The sequence below is a fragment of the Simochromis diagramma genome, unplaced genomic scaffold (genome assembly GCF_900408965.1).
Source record: "Simochromis diagramma unplaced genomic scaffold, fSimDia1.1 OVJJ01000802.1, whole genome shotgun sequence".
Taxonomy (NCBI): domain Eukaryota; kingdom Metazoa; phylum Chordata; class Actinopteri; order Cichliformes; family Cichlidae; genus Simochromis; species Simochromis diagramma.
The window spans coordinates 25,381,488-25,401,783 of NW_024387492.1; the positions used below are offsets into that span (position 1 = coordinate 25,381,488).

The 20,296-nt window shown below is 43.4% G+C and overlaps 2 protein-coding genes across 4 annotated transcripts; both read right to left on the bottom strand.

Annotated features, from left to right (window-relative positions):
* Window positions 1-4,665: 4,665 nt before the first annotated feature.
* Window positions 4,666-9,278, bottom strand: gpr132b (G protein-coupled receptor 132b). The gene is made up of 3 exons (XM_040017515.1): window positions 8,931-9,278; window positions 8,091-8,132; window positions 4,666-6,657 (listed from the first exon to the last, which is right to left on the bottom strand). Exon 3 carries the CDS (start codon window positions 6,653-6,655, stop codon window positions 5,588-5,590), a length of 1,068 nt encoding a protein of 355 aa, XP_039873449.1. The 5' UTR covers window positions 6,656-6,657; window positions 8,091-8,132; window positions 8,931-9,278; the 3' UTR covers window positions 4,666-5,587.
* A 244-nt stretch (window positions 9,279-9,522) lies between these two features.
* On the bottom strand, window positions 9,523-20,247 carry vipas39 (VPS33B interacting protein, apical-basolateral polarity regulator, spe-39 homolog). Of its 3 annotated transcripts, XM_040017513.1 has the most exons (19): window positions 20,134-20,247; window positions 16,250-16,342; window positions 16,036-16,141; window positions 15,802-15,939; window positions 15,685-15,723; window positions 15,177-15,241; window positions 12,590-12,646; window positions 12,335-12,427; window positions 12,213-12,246; window positions 12,041-12,143; window positions 11,805-11,832; window positions 11,635-11,708; window positions 11,488-11,563; window positions 11,271-11,405; window positions 11,124-11,165; window positions 10,868-11,044; window positions 10,683-10,772; window positions 10,134-10,238; window positions 9,523-10,060 (listed from the first exon to the last, which is right to left on the bottom strand). In XM_040017513.1, exons 2-19 carry the CDS (start codon window positions 16,340-16,342, stop codon window positions 10,040-10,042), a joined length of 1,476 nt encoding a protein of 491 aa, XP_039873447.1. In that variant the 5' UTR covers window positions 20,134-20,247; the 3' UTR covers window positions 9,523-10,039. The 3 variants fall into 3 exon arrangements, with proteins under 3 accessions (XP_039873447.1, XP_039873446.1, XP_039873448.1); XM_040017512.1 differs by lacking the exon at window positions 20,134-20,247 and having other exon boundaries at window positions 16,250-17,934; XM_040017514.1 differs by lacking the exons at window positions 12,335-12,427; window positions 12,590-12,646; window positions 20,134-20,247 and having other exon boundaries at window positions 16,250-17,934.
* Between the last annotated feature and the right edge of the window lie 49 nt (window positions 20,248-20,296).

Consider the following 20,296-nt stretch of genomic DNA (forward strand, 5'->3'; position numbering starts at 1 on the left):
AAAATGTTCACGTTTCTCCAATGTTGTCTTCCCAACAGTTTCACTAACATCTACACTGGATGGCCAGGAAGCGTTCGCAATGTCTTATCGGGCGCTTCTCCGGAGCTGATAATTGGCGTCTGTCTTGTGTCAGTGATGTAAAAGACGGATTTAATGCGACCTGACCATTCAAACAGCAGTCGCTTTCTAAAACATCGGATATGTATCGGATTCAGTACCACATGCAAAAGTGACCCAGATTTGATTTGAAAATATCGGATTTGTGCCGTTCACACTGTCATACCATAATCGGATATGGGTCGCATAGGGTCAAAAAAAATCGGATTTGATGCGCTTTCGCCTGCAGTGTGAACGTAGCCTTAGATGATCGAGCATCAAGACATCTGGTTAGATACATTATTTCCAAGATTTTCAGGGCTGAGTAAAATAAACTCAGGTTTATCTGAAGCAGGAGGTCGGAGGTCATCCCACCTTTCCTGTCACTCATTAAAGGTTAATCTGTTTTATTAAAAACAGGACAAAGACAGCTGCTTCTTCTGTGGTGTTTCTGGGGACATCATGAGGACACCCACTGAAGCCTTTAAGCTTGAAGTTCACTGAAATAAGCTGAGTGCAATCGAGCTGCATGTTTAATCCATCCACGTGTGCTTCCTCCACTTACAAACCTATAAATCTGTCAGCTCGAGAAATGTGCACAGAATGAGCTATGCAGGAAGTGTCTGTGACTTCATAGGAAGTTTTTTTTTTTTTTTTTTTTTTTTTTTTCTTTCTTCTTCTTATAGTAAAACCCTGAAATTTCTGCAGTAGATGGTAGAAAAATGTAATTTTTTCCGACCATAGGAAAAACTGAACCAAAGCTCCAGGTAAATTGTTATTGAGCACTGTATACTACATGTCTCATTCACACGCATGCATACAAACTAGTGTGTCAATAGATTAAAAAAAAAAAAAAAAAAAAATTAATTAATCTCACAATTTTCTGTAATTAATCGCAATTATTTGATCAATAGCCTGGCTGCAATTACACCTTTTCAACTTTATATTTAAGCTTGTAACAGACATTTATATCAAAGAGAAATTGAATAGTTTTCTTGTAACACATGTGAAATGCAAGTTTTTTTTTTAAAAAACTTATATTATAATAATAATACGTAAGTATACACTAATATTTGACTGAATATTGAGATATATATATATATATATTTATTTAATAATTATTATTATTATTATTATATTTTTTTTATTTTTTTTATTTTTATTTTTTTTAAATTATATAATTTTATTTTATTTTTTAGTGCTGGGGGGAATATACGCACTTAACATGTTTATTGAACATTTATGTTAACAAAAAACTCTGTAAACATTTATCCACTCTCTCTCTGTCATTCTTGAGATGAGGAACCAAAGCTATGTAAAACGCATGTTCTCAACGATATTAATAGGTCTGCAGTTTGTTGCAATCTACTTGGCAATTGTGTCAGTCATTATTTCCGAGGTAGACTTACTGAGCCCCCTGATGCTCCGTGAGTGATTTGTCGCAAGCTGGGTGACGCATTAGCCAAAATCTTAGCAGCATGCCCGGCTAACGTATGCTTCACATCAATGTGATATTTTAAGCTCGGTGAAAAGAAAATTCCTTCTTGCACAATGTGCATAATACTTTGCCGGTCAACTCTTGTTATTGTTTTAGTACTCAAATTTCCCATCAAGAGGGCCAATGTGCATTTATCATCTTCCAGATTGAGTTGATTGGTTCAGCTGCCTGTCACTACTAGATCTACTGCCCATTTGCGCATGTGCGAAGGTAACTCTACTTGGACAAACTGCCCGAAATGCATTGACAGAAACATTTCAGGGATTTTGAGTCCTTCTGCACTCCAGATCCATTAATAGCGTTACTTTTTTTTAATCACGTTAATCTGTCTGTGACACTCTTTCGAGGATGCCAATGTTCACATTTTGGACAGAGAGGACAGATGGTTTGAAAGAGGAGTGAAAGAAGCCATCTATGTCCACTGTGAGCGACCATCTTTGAACAGAGGCGGTGGTTTACGACACCAACTCTCTGCCATCTATAATCCAGTTTTGAGATCCCTTCCCAGACGCCTTAATGCCCACTCACATCCTGGGCCATCTGATCTCAGGAATTCGCATGATAAGGTGGGGCCAGGTTTCACAATGAACTCACCCGAAACTCTGGCTGATTGGGACCCACACCCAGTTTCACACCTTGGCTCAGGCGATTAGAGGATCATCAGGGGGTCCTTTTGTCCCTCTGTGGGGGGATACTCCCACTAGGTTTATATCTGGGACTCTCCACCATTTGACCTTAGAACTGAAGAAGCTTCTCGGATGAGAGGTGAAACGTCTTCAAGTAACTTAAAGAAGTCCAGACGCTTTTCTTTGCAAGCTCCTTTGACAATCACGTTAATCGTGATGACTGCTTAATCTGCGTTAACGCATTCATTTTGACAGCACTAATTCAAACACCTGTATGCTTCAGTGCTTTGGAACGCTCATGCTCCGATGGATGTGTCAGAGAGCAACTCAGCATTAGTATCTCGTCATGGGATCGAGCCACCAAATGTCCAATCAGCTCTAGACAGTGGGCCAACTCTGGCCCCCGGGCCTCATGTTTGACACCTCTGATACAAAATAAAACCAAAGTCATTAAAGGCAAACCTGCACACGTGTGTATGCAGTTCTTTCTTAGAGGGATCAACAAGCAACATAATGAGTTACCTGAGAACTCTGTTTCCATGGTATGTGTTTACAGACAGGTGATTGGCCTGATTCCGGGGTTTGGACATAACCTGTGATCTGAGTGGAAGCAGGTTCGGGCCAAACTGAGTACGTTTAAAGAGTAGATCTCAGGTATGTGTTTACAGACAGGTGATTGGCCTGATCAACAGGAGCATCAGCCGAAAAGCTCCACCTTCCTGTTAATTCTGACTCTGGTTAATTGCTCCATGGGTCCTGCTGTTCTTATTCAGGTCAGCTTCAATGATTCATTTCCCCTGGGTGCTGTCTGACAGGCTGCTTAAACATTAATGAGGCTGAGCATTTGCCTTCCAGGAGCTCGGCCAATCAAAGCGTCTCAGAAGCAGAAGTGCAACAACAGACCCAATCACAGCAGAGCAGGAATGAGGTCAGACTTCCTGCTGCTCCCTCTACAATGGCGTGATGAACCTGGAGCTCGAGCCTGCCTCTGGCATCACATCTGTTTATTCACGTCACAAAGTTTGAGTTTACTGGACGTTTACAAATAAAAAGCTGAATCACCTGCGGACGGCACGTAGGTGCGTCTCAGGTGAGCCTCACTCTATGGTTTAAATCAGGGGTGTCGAACTCCAGGCTTCGAGGGCCGGTGTCCTGCAGGTTTTAGATATCACCCTGGGTCAACACACCTGAATCAAGTGATCAGTTCATTACCAGGCCTCTGGAGAACTTCAAGACATGTTAAGGAGGTAATTTAGCCATTTAAATCAGCTGTGTTGGATCAAGGACACATCTAAAACCTGCAGGACACCGGCCCTTGAGGCCTGGAGTTCGACACCTGTGGTTTAAATAGTCCTTTTTTTTTTTCCTCTCAACTCTTGTCTGGCAGGAGCAGCTGCTCACACAACTGCTGAATTTTCTTGGGACTTCTTCTCTTCTGCAGTCTCACACTCTCTGCGGCTTCCTGTTTCCACTCAAACGCCTCCATGCACATGCACAGTGTTAACCACAGACGCACGCTGCTCTGAAGCAGTCGACTTCCTGTGTGTTCACCTCTTGATGAACCCTCTCTCGTGCTTTTTGTTGAGTTCTTCATAGAATTATCTTTGTGATCACTGATGTAAGGCACATCCAACTTGCCATCCACTCTCACCTTATCTGTGACCCTGAAAAGTCTCAATGTGACAGAAAATAAAGTTCCTGAATATTAAAACTACAAAATAAACTTCACTGTCACCAGCCATCAGATTAAACAGGAAGTGATTCCATTTTTATTTTTAGTTAGTTTGTGGGTGATCGCAGCCAATCAGTGAAGAGGTGATGATGATGAGACGATTCCATCCCATAATTCATAGTAGCACTCCATCAGATTAAAAAAGAAAAAGCTATCAGCAACTCAGATTTGTTGATAAATGCCTGACGCACCTGAAGCTTATAATTCTGTTTATCTGAGCTTCTTTTTGGACACAATACTGTTCACTCTCTTAGTTGTCAGAGGTCAGGGTGGGTGGAGCCTTCAGTGGGACTCACAGCTTTCTGTTTTTATTATCTTTATTCATTTCTAATGTGGTTCTGTTAATGTTAATGTGTTTTAATATTGCGCTCTGTAAACTTTTCCTAGCTTGGACGCTGACATGTGTTCTGTATAAATAAAGTTGTTCTTAAAAAAAAAATACCTCTGTAATGTCAGCATTTTGTAGTCCGTCTTCTGGCTGTTGTAGTTTTATGCTTCCAGCATTGGGTTATTATTCTCCAGGTTCTCTGATACTCTCGTTATCTGATTGAGGAAATGGAGGTGGTTTAGGTCACGTGATCATACGATGGTTATATGGGTGGGGCAACTAAGCTGTAGTGTTTGCACAATAGTCGAAAAGTGCAATAGACAATTGGCTGCTACATCTCATTAATGAGTATTTTTCACTGCCTATTTATATATTCTGTATTTATATATGTGTATATATGCTATATTTATCCTTATGCTTCTATTCGCATTCTCTTTCCCCCCTTTTTTATATTCTAATTTCTTTACTATGCAAATTTCTGTCTGTGTCCTGCTACTGGAAACTGATCACGGTTACATTTAATTCAAATTGCTTTAAAAAAAGTCCACATGAGTGAAAATGAAAAATTTACATTTTTTTAATGATGACAGAAGACATTAGCCAGTCACTGAATACAGTTTAAAAACTGTGAGACCAGGTGTGTGATGTAGCTACGGTTCAGAGAAAACAATAATGTGAGGTCACCTGTCTGTCCAGTTGAAGTGCTACAGTAAAAAGTGTCCCCTCAACAACAGAAAGGACATGAACAGCTCCTCAGTGCACACAAAAGTTGTTTCTGATGGAACCCGGCAGGTGAACTGTGAACCTTCTGAACACCTGACCAGGTGAAATGGGAATAAAAATGAGTTTATTTGGACACAGATATGTGATCAATAATCAGATATCAGCGACAACTGAGCCACATCGTCTCTGTGAGCTCTGATTGGCCTGCTAGTTCCCTGCAGGTGTGAATGTTTGAGATGCAGTTACATGTTTCTGTGTCTGCGGGAGTGGCCACGCACTAGGTGTTCGGCCATCAGGTATGATGCTGCTGTTTCAGTCTAACACGTGGCAGCAGGGAGGCTGACAGTGTGCAACACAGCAGTGCACACAGAGCACTGCAACATCACAGATCAACGTCTCTCAGGCCTTATTCAAGTCCTCGTGTTTGTGTCACCTTCGTTACTCTAGCTTCTGTCTCTAAAGTTCTTGTTCCAAACATTTCTGTTTTTGTTTTTCTGTGCATGCGTAGCACTCAAAGTCCCCCGGTTCTTGGTCCTGGCCCTCTGCGGTCACCTCAGGACACGCAGTGTTGTGGAACCGCTACCTCAGGTCCCGGGTGGTTTTCCTGCTGCCAGCCTCTCACTGCCCGTGTTGAGCTCTAAAGAGTTGTTGATCGGCTGGATTTTGTTCTGGCTGGTGTTGGACGGAGTTCTCACCAGCACTCTGCCACAGACCTGTGCAAGTCCTCGCCGTAGATCCTTTCGAATGTTGTTGCTTGACAAGACGTACAGGATTGGGTTGACAGCGCTGTTGATGGTGGACAGGCCCAGCGATATGGTGTAGGGTGTGTACATGGCCTTCTGAAACGAGCAGTTATCAAGCCACGGGAAGTGGAAGATGACGCCTCGGACCAGTAGGATGATGTGGTATGGGGCAAAGCACACCAGGAACAGAACCACCACACCCACGGCCAACTGCCGGACACGGCGTTTTTGTGCCGACTGCAGCCCTGTGCTGCGCTGCACATTAGCCAGGATGCCGCGGTTGGTGACCACCAGCAACAGCAGCGGGAGCAGGAAGCCGATGACGAAGCGAGCGTAGTAAAAGCCTGTCACCATCGCGCTGCTCTGACTCGGCTCGAAGCAGTGATGCGAACCCTCTGTGGCGCCCTCCTTCATGGTGAAGACAGGGGCATGCCCGATGGCTACCACCAGGATGATAGCGAGAACGACAAAGGCGGCGTGGCGTTGCCGTCGCAGGCCACGGGACTCCAGGCTGTAGACAACAGCGACGCAGCGGTCGAAGGAGACACAGCAGAGCAGGAAGATGCTGATGTACATGTTGTTGAAGAAGATGTAGCCCGTCAGCTTGCAGAACGCTGACGACCATGGCCACCTGTGACCGCTGTTCACGTAGATCGCCCACAGCGGCAGCGTCCCCAGGTAGGTAAGGTCACAGACCGACAGGCTGCACAGGTACACGCCCAGCACATTCTTCCTGCGCACCTGCAACCCCGTGAGGAGGACTGTCAACAGGTTGGCGGGCAGACCGACCAGCAGCACGGTGCTGTACAGCAGCACCAGCGGTAGGCGGCCCTCATCATGCGGCAGCGTGCAGTTCAGGTCACTTCGATTGGTCGTCTGGGTCACCATCTCGGTGACTGCCAGCATCATGTCTGCGGGGAGAGACAACCAATCAGAGCCCAGGGCTAATCATCTGCAGAGAGATACAGCCAATCAGAGTCTTTATACTGATATCAGCATAAATAAAAACGTAACTTAAAGCACAGTGAATGGGATCACAAAGGAAGGTTAGACAGGATCCATGGAGACGGCAGCAGAATCCGACCCAGCTGAGCATGCTCAGCAGCGAGAGCTGCTCTGATCAGTGTCACGCTGAAAAAGCACCTGAAGGTGTCAATCAAACGGCGGTCTGAGAGGAGGTTTTCACCTGCTGTATGTGGGCTGCACAATTCATATAACACCTGGCACAGCCCTGAATAATGACCTTCAATGGAGAGAGTGGGGATAAAGAACACAGGCCTTTTGGTTTCTGCATGATTTTAACACCAAATGAGGCCAAAAACAGCTCGATCATTAAAAAAAAGGTCTGAGCTCTCACATCTCACCCACACTCTTATTCTGAAACTTGATTTATTCATCACTACATACTTGAATGAAAAGAACTTTCCCCTCACAGACGAGCGCAGGCTGAGTGGCTGATCTGTGACAAAGAGTTAAAGCCATACTGGTGAGCGCCGCAAAGCAAGAATAAACCAGGTGATCAGAAATCTGTTAAATGAGATTAAAATAAACTAAACCCTGAAAGAATTTGAGACTGTAAAGTAAATTTCACTTCCCCTTCCTTCTAAAGTCAAAAACCTTCAGTGTCGTAAATGAGCTTTTAACCATCTAAATTCTGAAAGCTGGATCACCAGCTGCCTGCAGGTAAATTTGGGATTTCTGGACTCGTACCAGGACTGAGCTGTTATCAGGAGGTAATGAATTCACTTTAAGGTGAGCCGACCTGTTCCAGATCCAGGTCTGGGACTATTTATTTATGCTCTCCAGCCTCAAGTATGCAGATTTTCATGATTTGCTCATGTTCATTAAAAAAAGGAAAAGTTCCTCCGAGGTCATGAAATAAAGTCATGTCAATTCATACAAGACATCGTCAGAGGTTGAATCTGTTTCTAGGTGTTCACACGTTGTTTTTTAAATCTTAAAGGGTTCTTAAAGGGTCTTAAAGGGGGTTTTTGTGCTCGCTGTTTATAAACTCATCAGCGAGTTCATCAGCGACCTGAATCTTTCCTGTGGGCGCAGTCAGACACTGTTAGCTTCCTCTGACCTTTATACCACCTGATCGATTGGTCATCAGGCTGACCGATCACGATTATGAGATGACTTCCTGTCTGAAGTGAGCCTGCACAGGAAACTGCTGCAGGAAACCTTGCCACAATAATGGTTCTCACGTCTGTCATGCTGAAACCTCACCTCATCGGCACATGGAAACCACGTATCTCTGGGTCTGGCTAGGTAAGCTTTCTTTTTCTGTGGTTTCAATCTGAGCACTCCACAGAGTGCAAGGTACTCAGAGAAGACAGTTTACCTGAAATGATCCTCCTCTTCCTCCTCCGGGAATGTAATGAGTCTGAAATGTGCAATCAGAATCCATCAATCAGAGGTCTCAGCTGATTCCTCCCCTTTACACACCTGACACAGGAATACATACTTGAAATGGCGATCGATAACTTCACCTCCATACTGATCCCTCATCAGTTCACACATAAAGTCATTGTAACAGTACTTCAAAGGAGAGCTGCAGAAGTACTGTGTACAATGCACTATTAGTACTCTAAGTGCGCGGCAAGTTTAAAGTGTACATTAAAGTACTCATTTGTTACTGCAGTAAAAATACACAAGTACTCAGTACTACAGTTATTGTTATTTTATTAACCAATCAACTATCTTCTGTTATTACTCTTACACATACTACAAGCAGAGCTGTTTCTTCTTCTGCTGACAGCTCTATGTCACACTGCGTTATCTTTGGCGTGTTTCAGAGTCACTAGAGAAACAGGAACAAAGAGCCCAGGGACAAGGCTGCACTTGAGGTTCAGTGTGAATATTTGATGCTCTTTGTTCTCATCCTCCTCTTCATCACCGACTGACTCACTTTAAACGAATATTTTCTGATCGGTTGATCGATCAGCTGTGTGTCCCGCTGATCGATTGACTGGATTAATAACTCGATCAATAATACTGGTTCTTCATCAGTAACCTCTCTGTACAGTACTATGTATACTGCAGTACTACGTGAACTGAAAGTACACTCAGAATATTTGAAGTACACAAAGTGACTTTAATGCTATTACAGCAGAATAAAGTACTCTGTCTAATAAACCTGGCAGCACTACAGTGTATTTGCAGTAAGTGTATGTCTCTGTACCTGCACGCGCTGCCTGCTGTCCTCAGGTGAAGCTTGCGTCTGTCCTCGTGCTGCTCCTTAACGAAGTGATGCTCAGTGACGTCCCGCAGAGTCACGTGACTCCTAACCGTCTCATCGACACCTCGTTTTCGTCTGTTATCGGAGACCATCGATAAACGCCAGCCTGCACGCGTTCAGTCTCCTCAATGACGTGAAACCGCGACCGCGCGCCGCCTGCTGGCAGCACGAGGAGTCTCATAAAATGCACGGGGCTGTAAACACAAACCTGTACAACACGTGTAAAATAAGAAGGAAGCGCCAACATTCAGAGCCAGCGGAGTGAAAAATATCGATGTTTGGCCTGAAAACTCGATAAATATCTGAATGTTTGCTCTTCAAAGCTGCTGTTTATTTCCCTTTAATCTCTCATGTGGTGATGAAAAAAATCGTCATTATATACAAACGAGGAGAGTCAACAATTGATATATAAATGTTTATTGGCTGTTTGTAACAGACAGATGGGTTTTGGGGATGTTTGTGTTTATTTTGCACTTTATGTTTGTGAACAAATAAAAGGTTTAAAAAAATCCATTAAGCAAAAATCAGCTGTTTCTGATGTCTCTTAATTAAAAGTTATGATTTATTTTCCCACACAGTACAGGAATATTTAATACATCAGTCCGCTCTTCATGTTAACAGAAACATGGGATTGATCACAGCTTTTGGATTTTTGTTTTACTTGGGAAACTTTTAGACAAACTTCAAACCCGATCACTTTAGGGCAGATCTGTCTATGAGAGGTGGCAACCTGAACATTTGAGAGCACACATACATTCTCGGACAAATATGGCAGCAGCATCCGTATCCCAGCATGCTGTCCTGAAGCATCAATCTGTGTTTTTATTTTATTTGGCGTGATGATGTCAGAATTAATGTCAGAGGTGTGTCCAATTATCTGATGAAACATGAAGAAATAACTCCGCCCCCTCTTTCTCACATCAATACAGTCACTTCCTGTTTTCAAAGGAACATCAGAGTCATGACTCTCCCCCTTCCTGGCTATGTAGGCAGAGCTACATCGATTCAGACAGCCACAGATGGACATTCATGTTGCCATGGTGACAGCCATGTTAGTTTTTCCAGCGAATTTGCTGAAAGAAAAGAAGAAATAGTTTAGTCACATGTCAAGTCACATGATATAGTTCACAAAGGAGCCCTCCTCACCGGGTTGCTGAGCAGGTCATCAATCTTCCTCTCCTCCGCTGAGCCCCTCACCACCTTCCCACGGTATCCCAGCAGCAGCTGCCGGTCCTTCATGTCCCGGTATGTCTGATTTGCCCAGAGATACAACATCATCATGACATCATACAAAGTATTGTTCTCTGATTGGTCATTTTTAAAGCAGCAGTGTGGTGGGGCGTGGTCTGTGGTGCCGTGCAGACACACCTGCACAGCATCTGCAGATCGCACCTGTGGTGTTAAAACACGGGGACTCAAGGGTTGGTTGTTGTGGTGAGAAGTGCTCAATAAAATGGCTCAAAACTATGATCCTTGGACCCGTCGTGCCTTAATTCCACCACAAGCAGCTAAATCTGGCTCTGTATTTAGATTATGTAATTATCTTATATTTTATATATTTGTAATTTATATTTTATTGTGATTTTATTTGTACTGCGATTTTACTGGAAAGCACTTTGGTGTACTTCGGTCTTAAAAATGTGCTATATAAATAAATTTTGATTGATTGATTGAAATCAAATTTGGCAGACTCACACTGATGACGATGTCGTGACATTTATGTTTCTGAGCCAAAGTGAGCCTCAACTCTCCGTCGTCCACGAGTGCCACGTAGTCCTGCAGCACCTGACAGTAATCAATAACCAATGATCAAAAATCAATAACAAGCTGATGGCTACGTCTCTCTCTACCTCTGCACCAGGTGTGTTACAGTAGCTCACGTGTGTGGGGGCGGAGTTCTTCTGTAGGATGTCAACAACTCGCTGGAAGCTCAGTGGTGATTTCTTCCTGGTGAACCCGAGCCAATTCCTGCTGGCAAACAGAGCGTCCACGTCCAGCCATGCCTTCAGCTTCGCCCTTGCAGCCAAAGCAGTCACAAAGTACTGCTTTTCTGAGATCTGAGTTCAGAGGTCACAGGTCAGTGAGTCAAACAGATCAAAAGAGGTCAAAAGTCAAAGCAAACCAGTCAGCTCTCACCTTAAAGGTCTGACGGATATTTAACGGACTGCTGAAGGTCCCCTGAAATATAAACACTGTTGCAGGTTACTGCTAACTCAGGCTAACAGGGGCTAACACTAATTCAGGCTAACAGGAACTAAAACTAACACAGGCTAACAGACTGACCTCTGGCTCAGCGTAGTGGTAGAAGCAGCAGTAGTACAGCGTGGTGATCAGCGGCATGTTGAGGATCAAAGCTTTTCTGGGAAACTTCTGGAAAATTTCCACCTTCCCTCCACGCTCAGCCTGCCGGTCTGTCACCTAGCAACAACAGTGATTAAACTGGATCTAGTCAATCAGAAACCTTCAACCTCGTCATGAACTTAATTGACTGGTTACTGACCTCGATGATGATCTGCCTTTCCAATAGAGTGTAGTGATCCTGAACATGGGCCAGGTCCTCAGCAGAAAATGGGAGGCTGAAAACAACGAACAAACAACTGTAAACAACAAACACTAACAGTTACCTGAGTGTAATCAGATTACTGACCTAAGGCAGTTCTTCAGGAAGTCCCGTCTTTTGTTTTCATCTGTGATGCTCAAGTGTTCCTTATACTGAAGCAGCTGTTGCCATGAAAACAGGAAATGGCATCATCATCATCCCAATGAACGCCAGAAGAATTAATGTTGATGTGTTTATAGCTACAGAGTACTACATACCGCCGCATCCTCAGCTCTGCCCAGTGCTCTGAGGAACGGGAAGAAAGCAAACACATCAAAAGAGTTCTATCTGTACAGGTGTACACCAGATACCTGTGACACACCTGAATGTCTACCTGCTGACCTGAACCTCATCACTCAGTCACAAGAACACCTGCAGCATGTTCAGCATCACACTTCATACAGACGAGGGCAGTAATCAGCAGGGACAGGTGTACTTGTAGGTGAGAGCAAACCTGTGCAGTTCCAGCAGCAGCCTCTGGTTTTGGGTCTCACTCAGGTAGTGGATGAAGTGTCTGAGAGCTGTCTGCCTGGACTCCAGCTCTCGAAACAAAACCTCTGAGAACAAAAACAGAGTCAGTGGGAGAACCAATCAACCAGCAGGACCGGGATCAAGACCACACTCACCTTTACAGAGCGTCCTCTTTAGATAGATTAAAACCTGAAACATAAACAGAGCATGCTCAGTTGTGTTTGATGGGATGGTTAATAAAGTTTAAATGATGCCGTTATGAATCAGATCAAGTTACAGCCGTGATGACGTTTCCATCATGAGCAGCAATAGCGAGATCGAGCAGCAGCAGTTTGTCCTGCAGTGTGCGGAACCTCTCCAGAGACACAGCCTACAATGCAGTACAAATAATCACAGTACTACTACTACAGAGTACTGACGCTCAGAGTACCACACTGAATTTTTCCAGAGACACGGCCTGCCACACAGTACAAATACTTACAATATTAATACAGAGCAGAAATACTCAGACTTGGGTGAACAGGTGTGTTACCTTTCCTTGCTGAAGTCTCTGAACCGTCTCTTCAGGTGACCAATCACTGACATAATCCTGACATCACAATAACCATATCACCATTAGAAATGACAGCACAGGACTACACAACTGTAATCACATTACCCCAGAGTAATTAAATTAGCATCCATCCATTCGCTACCGCTTATCGTTTTCAGGGTCGCGGGGGGTGCTGGAGCCAATCCCAGCTGTCATAGGGCGAGAGGCGGGGTACACCCAGGACAGGTCACCAGTCTGTCGCAGGGCTAACACACAAGGACAGACAACCATTCACACTCACATTCACTCGCACATTCACACCTAGTGGCAATTTGGATTATCCAATTAACCTATCCCCACAAACTGCATGTCTTTGGACGGTGGGAGGAAGCCGGAGTACCCGGAGGGAACCCACGCAGACACGGGGAGAACATGCAAACTCCACACAGAAAGACCCCGGCCTGATGGTGGAATTGAACTCAGGACCTTCTTGCTTGCGGCAACAGTGCTAACCACCGTGCCACCGTGCTGCCTAATTATTAAATATATATAATTAATTAGCAATGGTGACTAATTTCTTAGTCAACTAAATGAGGGAAACATATTAGAGTAAGCCACTGGTCTAAAACTAAGAAATACAGATATGGAGTTAAATTTGAGAACCGTTTAATGTCAACATAAGCCAGAGGTCACTAATAGGCGGACTGGGGTCCTGAGCTGCACCCACAAGCTGTCCCATATGGAACCGGACTTCCAGTAAAAACAGAAGGCAAAAATTTCAAAGCTGATAGGGTGCTTCTGTTTTAACTGGTCCAGCATTTTCTGGTCTTTACGGTAGTGGTTCAGTGGCTGAAGAAATGCACAGACCAGTTGGGTGCAACTTAAGCCACCCCATGTGATACCACTCAGCCAATGAACTCTGTATACTCCAGGCGGTAAATCTGACAGCTGAGACTTAGTTACACATGAAAAGACAGTGAAAAAGAAGAAAGACAGCGATGGAGAAAAAAGAAAAGGAGAAACACAGACAACTGTGTCTGAAAACTCTGAATAAAGAGAGACTGGTGGCACGAAACAATAACGAACATGCTGTGCAAAAACAAAAAAAGTGTACAGTGACAATAGAGCAACAGATGAATGCTGGGCCTCTGCAGATGCAATCTCCCAGCAGATGTGGACTCAAAAGAGCCATTTGCATAAGCCGACCTTCCACAGGTGTGAGGAAAGTCACCATGTTTGGCTCCACACACAAAAGCCAGGCAGTTTTCTCCGTTGTGAACATAATCAACACTAAATATTGTTTCCGACTCATCAGTGAGCTCCTCCTCATGCGTATCAGGATGGCCCTGATTCAAGCCTGGTTTAAAAATTCACTCTGACCAGAAAAGAGGGGGGTGATTAAATACGGAGAGGAATTTTCCACAAAAGGGTTGCAAATGCGTACGACATGACCCAAAAGCATAAACTAAGATTTACAGATGTGTGCAGTGATTTGTTTGTAACGTACGTCAATCCACACAAAAATCGGAAGCAATCTGAGCAAGAGTATAACTATTTTACAAACGCATACATCCAAACCTGAATAAATACTAATCATTTATGCATGATTTAAGTTCAGCTTCATGAATCTGATAATTGTTTTTTCAAAAAAATGGTCTGTGCAAACAGTTACATGTCACACCTCTCATCAGTCAGAAAACCTTACAGAGTATAAAAGCGCTATATAAGACTCCGTCCATCTACCATTTACCATGACCTAAAAAGCCAATGGAGATGGTTTGGGATGAGATGGACCGCAGATCAAAGGCAAAAGGGCCAACAAGTGCTCAGCATCTCTGGGAACTCCTTTAAGACTGTTGGAAAGCCATTTCAGGTGACAACCTGAAATGGAGCTCCTCGAAAGAATTCCAAGAGTGTGCAAAGCAGTAAGCAAAGCAAAGGGTGGCTGTTTTGAGGAATCCAAATTATTTAAAACATGTTTTGAGTTTACAAAACATGAACCATGTCTCAGGTGTACACAGCGGCCTCCTCCTGGCAGGATATCCCTTACCCAGTTGGTGTCTACCTCGACTGGCTCCTTTAAATGTAGACGAGCATCGACTCTACTCTAAACCCTTCCCAAACAACTGAACTCCTCGCCCTATCGCTAAGGATTGTCTGTGATCTCACTCTTTTGCCTTTAAAAGAACTAGAAATAACAGTGGTGACTAAAATATGAGGCTGATTTTTGGCGTTTCTCACCTGGTGGCAGATGGTTCCATAAGATTAGGACACAACTATTTACCAGCAGTGGGGATTAATTCAAATGTAAAACAACTAGGTTAAATGACTCATATGTCTGGTACCGACTAGTGACAACAGTGAAGATTAGTTGTCCAGTCGACTAGTCGTGCACATCACCTTACATCAGGTTAATGATATTATAATTGAATTACTCATGGGTAATCAGAATACCCAAGAGTAACTGGATTTTGAAGCATAACTGTAATGAGATTAACAGTTATCACAATATTTGAACAGCCATATTACACACCCATAGTAATTAGATTACTAAATATAACACCCTATTTAACCAGGGTAATCTTACCTTGTACTCAGACTTTGGTTTTCGGAGCTCAGGAGCATAGAGCCTGACAGACGAGTCAGTAAGTGCTAAAAACCCCAAAAAACAAATGTCAGTGACATGACATCCAACCACCATACATCCTCTATCATCTGACCATCATTAATGACCATGCAACCACCAAACAACATCCAACCACCATCAGTCAACCAGTATTCACCCAGCCATTATCCAAGCGCCATCAAATCAGCATTCATTATTAATCGAACCATCAACCAATCACTATCCAAACATCATCCATCACCATCTAATCATCACCCACTATTTATACAACCATTATTTGACCTTTAAATACCATCCAATATTCGTCCAACCACCAACCAACATCATTGCATATTCATCCAATCACCATTCAACATCATCCCATATTCATCCAATCACCATTCATTTATATACCCTGATATACATGACCCTGACTAGGTGAAATATCGTATAAGTATAAGAACACCACCTGAGTCATCTGAGGACTCACCGTCACTGAAGGTCTGGAAGTTCCCTACCTTAGGTTTTCCTGCACAAAATCACATGACAACTGCAGTGAATCACATGATCAGGCTTCGGTCTATCTGAGTCATGTGACCGTCCTCACCTTTGAATAGAGAGCTCAGCGAGTATCCTGATTGGCTCCTACTGATCGATGGCGTGTCAGTGCTAATTTTGGGGAAGGCAGGCTCTCTATCTGCCCTCTGACTGGAGGCAGCTGTCTCTTTAACGGACCAGGAAATACCTGTGGACACAAGTATGACAGGTAACCACCCTATAACCAATCAAATCTCAGCATTCTCCAAAGGAGTGACCAATGAGGAGAATGTAGGGGTCTTACTGCCGACTGGCTCGCCACTCCAGCTGACCCTCTCGACATCATCTTCGTCATCGTCTTCCTCCACCAGCCGCCGTATATTGTTTACTGCCTGCCGAGACTCCTTCAACTGTTAGACAACAACACCTAAAAATCACACCTGAGAGCCACATCAAGTCAATGACACACATGCAGGGCTAGAACAATTCACTCTGGCTTCTGGTTCTGGAGGTCTTACCCTGCTTAACTCATCATCTTCATCATCGAAGGTGAACGCTTTAAACTTGGAGCTGTGCCAGTAGTCTTCCTCGTCAACTTTACTCTTAATCATCTGGACATAAAGAGTTAGTGACTCTTTATTTAAATTGTCAACACAGAAAGGAAGGAAGCTATTAGCTGGTAAGACACAGCCTGCATCACATGATGTCATTCTTTTTCTCCTTATTGATCATGTGATGAGATCACAGGTCAGGAAGTGGCGCACAGTGAGAAACACTGTCTCAGCATATGCTAAGCTTTTCATATTTTTCATTTTCAGTGTGTATTATTAGCACTATTATGTTATTGGTCAAAAAAAAATCTGTTAAACATTACTCATTACTTTTCATAAAGTACGTTACTTAATTACTCGCTAAAGAAAGTAATTTATTACACTACTTGTTACATTACTTTCTCATTACTCCAGAAATGACCTGAAACAACTGTCACACATTTACTTTTAACAGTATAAACCTGACACAAATCTCTATCCTAATGAGGATACAATTTTTACACATAAACACAAAGTAAAACCAAAAATCGGCCAAAGCACACTGCAGAGTGGTTGCCAGGGTGATTCTACAGTACACACATGGACAGGTAGAAACAGACGCTGCAGCCTGACTGCTCATTACTGTCTTTGTTACATGATGAAGTTCAGGCTCTGGCTGCTGGGTTCGGATCTGCATACAACTCAGCTTTAACATCACTCTGCGCTCTTGGCTAGCTTTGTGTTAGCATGCTCTCAGTGCAGATGTTATTAGATGTTGTGTTAACAGAATAATGCAGTTGTTTCTTTCCTGAATGTAGTTTACTCTTTACCATCGCGCTCTTGTTCTTTTGTGCATTCAAATCTAAAGGCCTGTCCATATCTTCACCCCTCAGCAGCTGTAGACCATGCCACCATTTTTCTCTTCCCACTCAAAAACTGAAATCAGCTTTGACTGTAGCACGAGTGCACAAAGAAAAGCATTTGTCTGATGTTCCTTTCACCTACATATCCTTTAAAGTCCGCTCCAATCACCACGCTAACCGTGTGGGAACACTCTCTACCACTTCACACCTTTTGACTTTTAGCTTCAAAATCATGATCCTTTTTCAGACTCTCCTTACTGCCACAACCCTATTTACATATTCTACCTCCAACATTACCCCTACTTTCTTTCTCTTTCTATCTACACCAAGGTACAGCAGAATCCACCTCCACTGCTCCTGGCCTTTGCTGGTCTCTCATAGTATATCTACCCTCTTTCCCTTTCCCATCACAGTCCCAACACTTCGAGTCCTACTCTCACCTACACACTCCTGCCTTTCCTTCTGTCTCGCTGCCTCCTAGTCCTAACATGCCCTCTCAGAAGGACCTGGACTTTAGGAGGATGAGGAATCCTGTGACCCCTGTTTCAATCCAGGGAGTCGATGTGGACTTTGTGGAGGACTATAAATACTTTGGAGTACACACAGACAATAAACTGGACTGGGTTAAAAACACCACTGCACTCTACAGGAAGGGCCAGACGTGTCTCTGAGGTCTTTCAACATCTGTCGGACAATGCTTAGGATGTTCTATGAGTCTGTTGCCGCCAGTGCCATCCCATGCTGTTGGGTTGAGGGTCACAGATGCCAACAGACTAAATAAACTGATCCCCAAGTCCAGTAATATTGTGAGGATGGAGCTGGACTCCCTTAGGGTGGTATCTGAGAGGTGGATGTTGTCCAAGATAAGGACAATGCTGGATAATACCTCCCACCCATTCCATGATGTGCTGGCCAGTCCCAGGACCACGCTCAGTGAGAGACTGCGATTACCCATAAGGCACCACTGAACGACACAGGAAATCATTCCTGCCTGTGGATATCTCCGTACAACTCCTCCATCTAATGCACAATGCAGAAGTTACATTCTTCTGCACATCCTGTACAGTAAAATAACAACGTTTTACAGGTCAGAGTAAAATGTCAATCATGTATATGTCATGTCTCTAATGTCATGTCTTGATATTTATAAATATATTTGTATACATTAGAGCTATTTCTTATATTTTGTAAACATCCATCCATTCGCTTCCGCTTATCCTTTTCAGGGTCGCGGGGGGCGCTGGAGCCTATCCCAGCTATCATAGGGTGAGAGGCGGGGTACACCCTGGACAGGTCGCCAGTCTGTCGCAGTCCGTGCCACCATGCTGCCCGTTATTATTTTGTAAACATTGTAATATATTATATTATTTAATTTAGTTTAGTCTGTTACTGTTATTGTCTTGGAGCAACTGTAACAACATAATTTCCTTAGGGATTATTAAAGTATTCTGATTCTCCCTCTCCTCTTCCTTCATCTTCAATAGTAGTCAGTAGTAGTAGTAGCCAATAGTAGCCCAGTTTGCACCTGCTGACCAGCAGCACCCAGTCAGTCATTGTTAACCCGGGCCTGACCGATCCGATCCGGTATGGAAATCTGATTTTTTATGGCCTGCATGCCTGATCCGGATGTCCTTCCTGAACCCTCCACATTTACCTAGTCTGGGCCCAGAGGTGGGAAGTAACGAATTACAAATACTTCAGCAGAATCTTCAGGTATCTGTACTTTACTTGAGTATTATTATTATTTTTTTTTTTACAACTTTTTACTTTTATCCCTACATTTTATACAAATATCTGAACTTTCTACTCCTTACATTTTCAAAACGGCTCCTTACTTTAGTTTTAACACATCTGAGGGGAGTAATTATTTTATATCACTGCGAACCTTCATAGTCATAGCCAGGGGTGTCCATGAATTGTGTTTGCGGTACTTCAGCATCTAGCTAGCCCTGCTGAAGAGGAGCGAGCATAAAGGGAGTAACGTTTTTTAAGTGTCAGGCAGTTTGAAATGCAGCGTTTCTATCAGCTCAACAAACATCAGCAAACATATAAAAACTGTTTGTGTGCAGTTTGTCTCATAGTGTGTTACAGCTAAAAGTCCAGCTGCATTTCACAGGGAGAGAAAAAGATAAACAGGTTAGTTTTCTGCACTGTGGTGGATACAGTAAAGGTGCACAGATGCTGTGGTTTCATTTCAGTTAGCTTACATCAAGTGTAGCAGAGATTCATATGAATTTCAGTTGATGAAGGTTGTATAGTGTCTAATATAAAGACAGCATAAACAGTGTACTGTCAGTGTAGAGGATGAAATCAGCCAGGACAACTCAGGAAACATCGGCTCACATCTTGTTGAATTCAGGTGTATACATCCATAAAGAGCAGCAGATCAGCTGATCACAGCCTGTACATTAAGAAAATCTACTGAAGCTCTCAATAGAAATTATTGTGAGTTATGATTCGTTCCCACACCTAACAACTACAATTTCGCGGGGTTTCTGGGAGTTGTAGTGCGCTGCAGTCTGCCGTAGCCCGTGTTGGTTAGCCTGATCCCGGACTCACATCTGCTGTGCACGTGTGCGTTTTCTAGTAACGAGCTCGGAAAGAAAAGCGTCTGGATTTCTTTAAGTTGCTTGAAGACATTTCACCTCTTATCCGAGGAGCTTCTTCGGTTCTAGGGTCAAACTGAAGAAGCTTATCAGATGAGAGGTGAAACGTCTTCAAGCAACTTAAAGAAGTCCAGATGCTTTTCTTTCCAAGCTCCTTAGACTACGATGACCTGGATGACTGAGAACCTTTACAGACACGTTTTCTGGTAACAGCTGCAGGTTTGTTATTAGCATGTTAGCATTAGCTAGCTAAATGAAAAATCCGCATATTAGTGTTTTTAGTGACAAACGGTGGGAATGTGACGTCACTCCGCAGGTGTCTAATCTGTAGACATCGAGCACAAACCGCTGGTTGTAAACCTGATAATCGATGAGAATCAATCAGCTGTTTGTTTGTTTTTACCTTCACCTGCTTCTTCGTCTCTTTCTCTTTGACGGAGGATGCTTCCGGCTGCGCGAAGTTTGCTGGGAGCTGTAGTACGCTGCACCAGGAAGTCCATTTTTGATCTAATCAATAATTCGATTAAAGGAGCAGGAAACCAGACAGATATTCTTTTTAATTTGAT

Coding starts and splice junctions, on each gene's coding strand:
- vipas39 (XM_040017512.1), bottom strand. CDS start 16,441: ATGACATCATGTGATGCAGGCTGTGTCTTACCAGCTAATAGCTTCCTT. Junction 16,142..16,249: donor AAGATGATGAGTTAAGCAGG/GTAAGACCTCCA, acceptor GTTGTCTAACAG/TTGAAGGAGTCTCGGCAGGC. Junction 15,940..16,035: donor GAGTGGCGAGCCAGTCGGCA/GTAAGACCCCTA, acceptor TTGTGTCCACAG/GTATTTCCTGGTCCGTTAAA.
- gpr132b (XM_040017515.1), bottom strand. CDS start 6,655: ATGATGCTGGCAGTCACCGAGATGGTGACCCAGACGACCAATCGAAGT.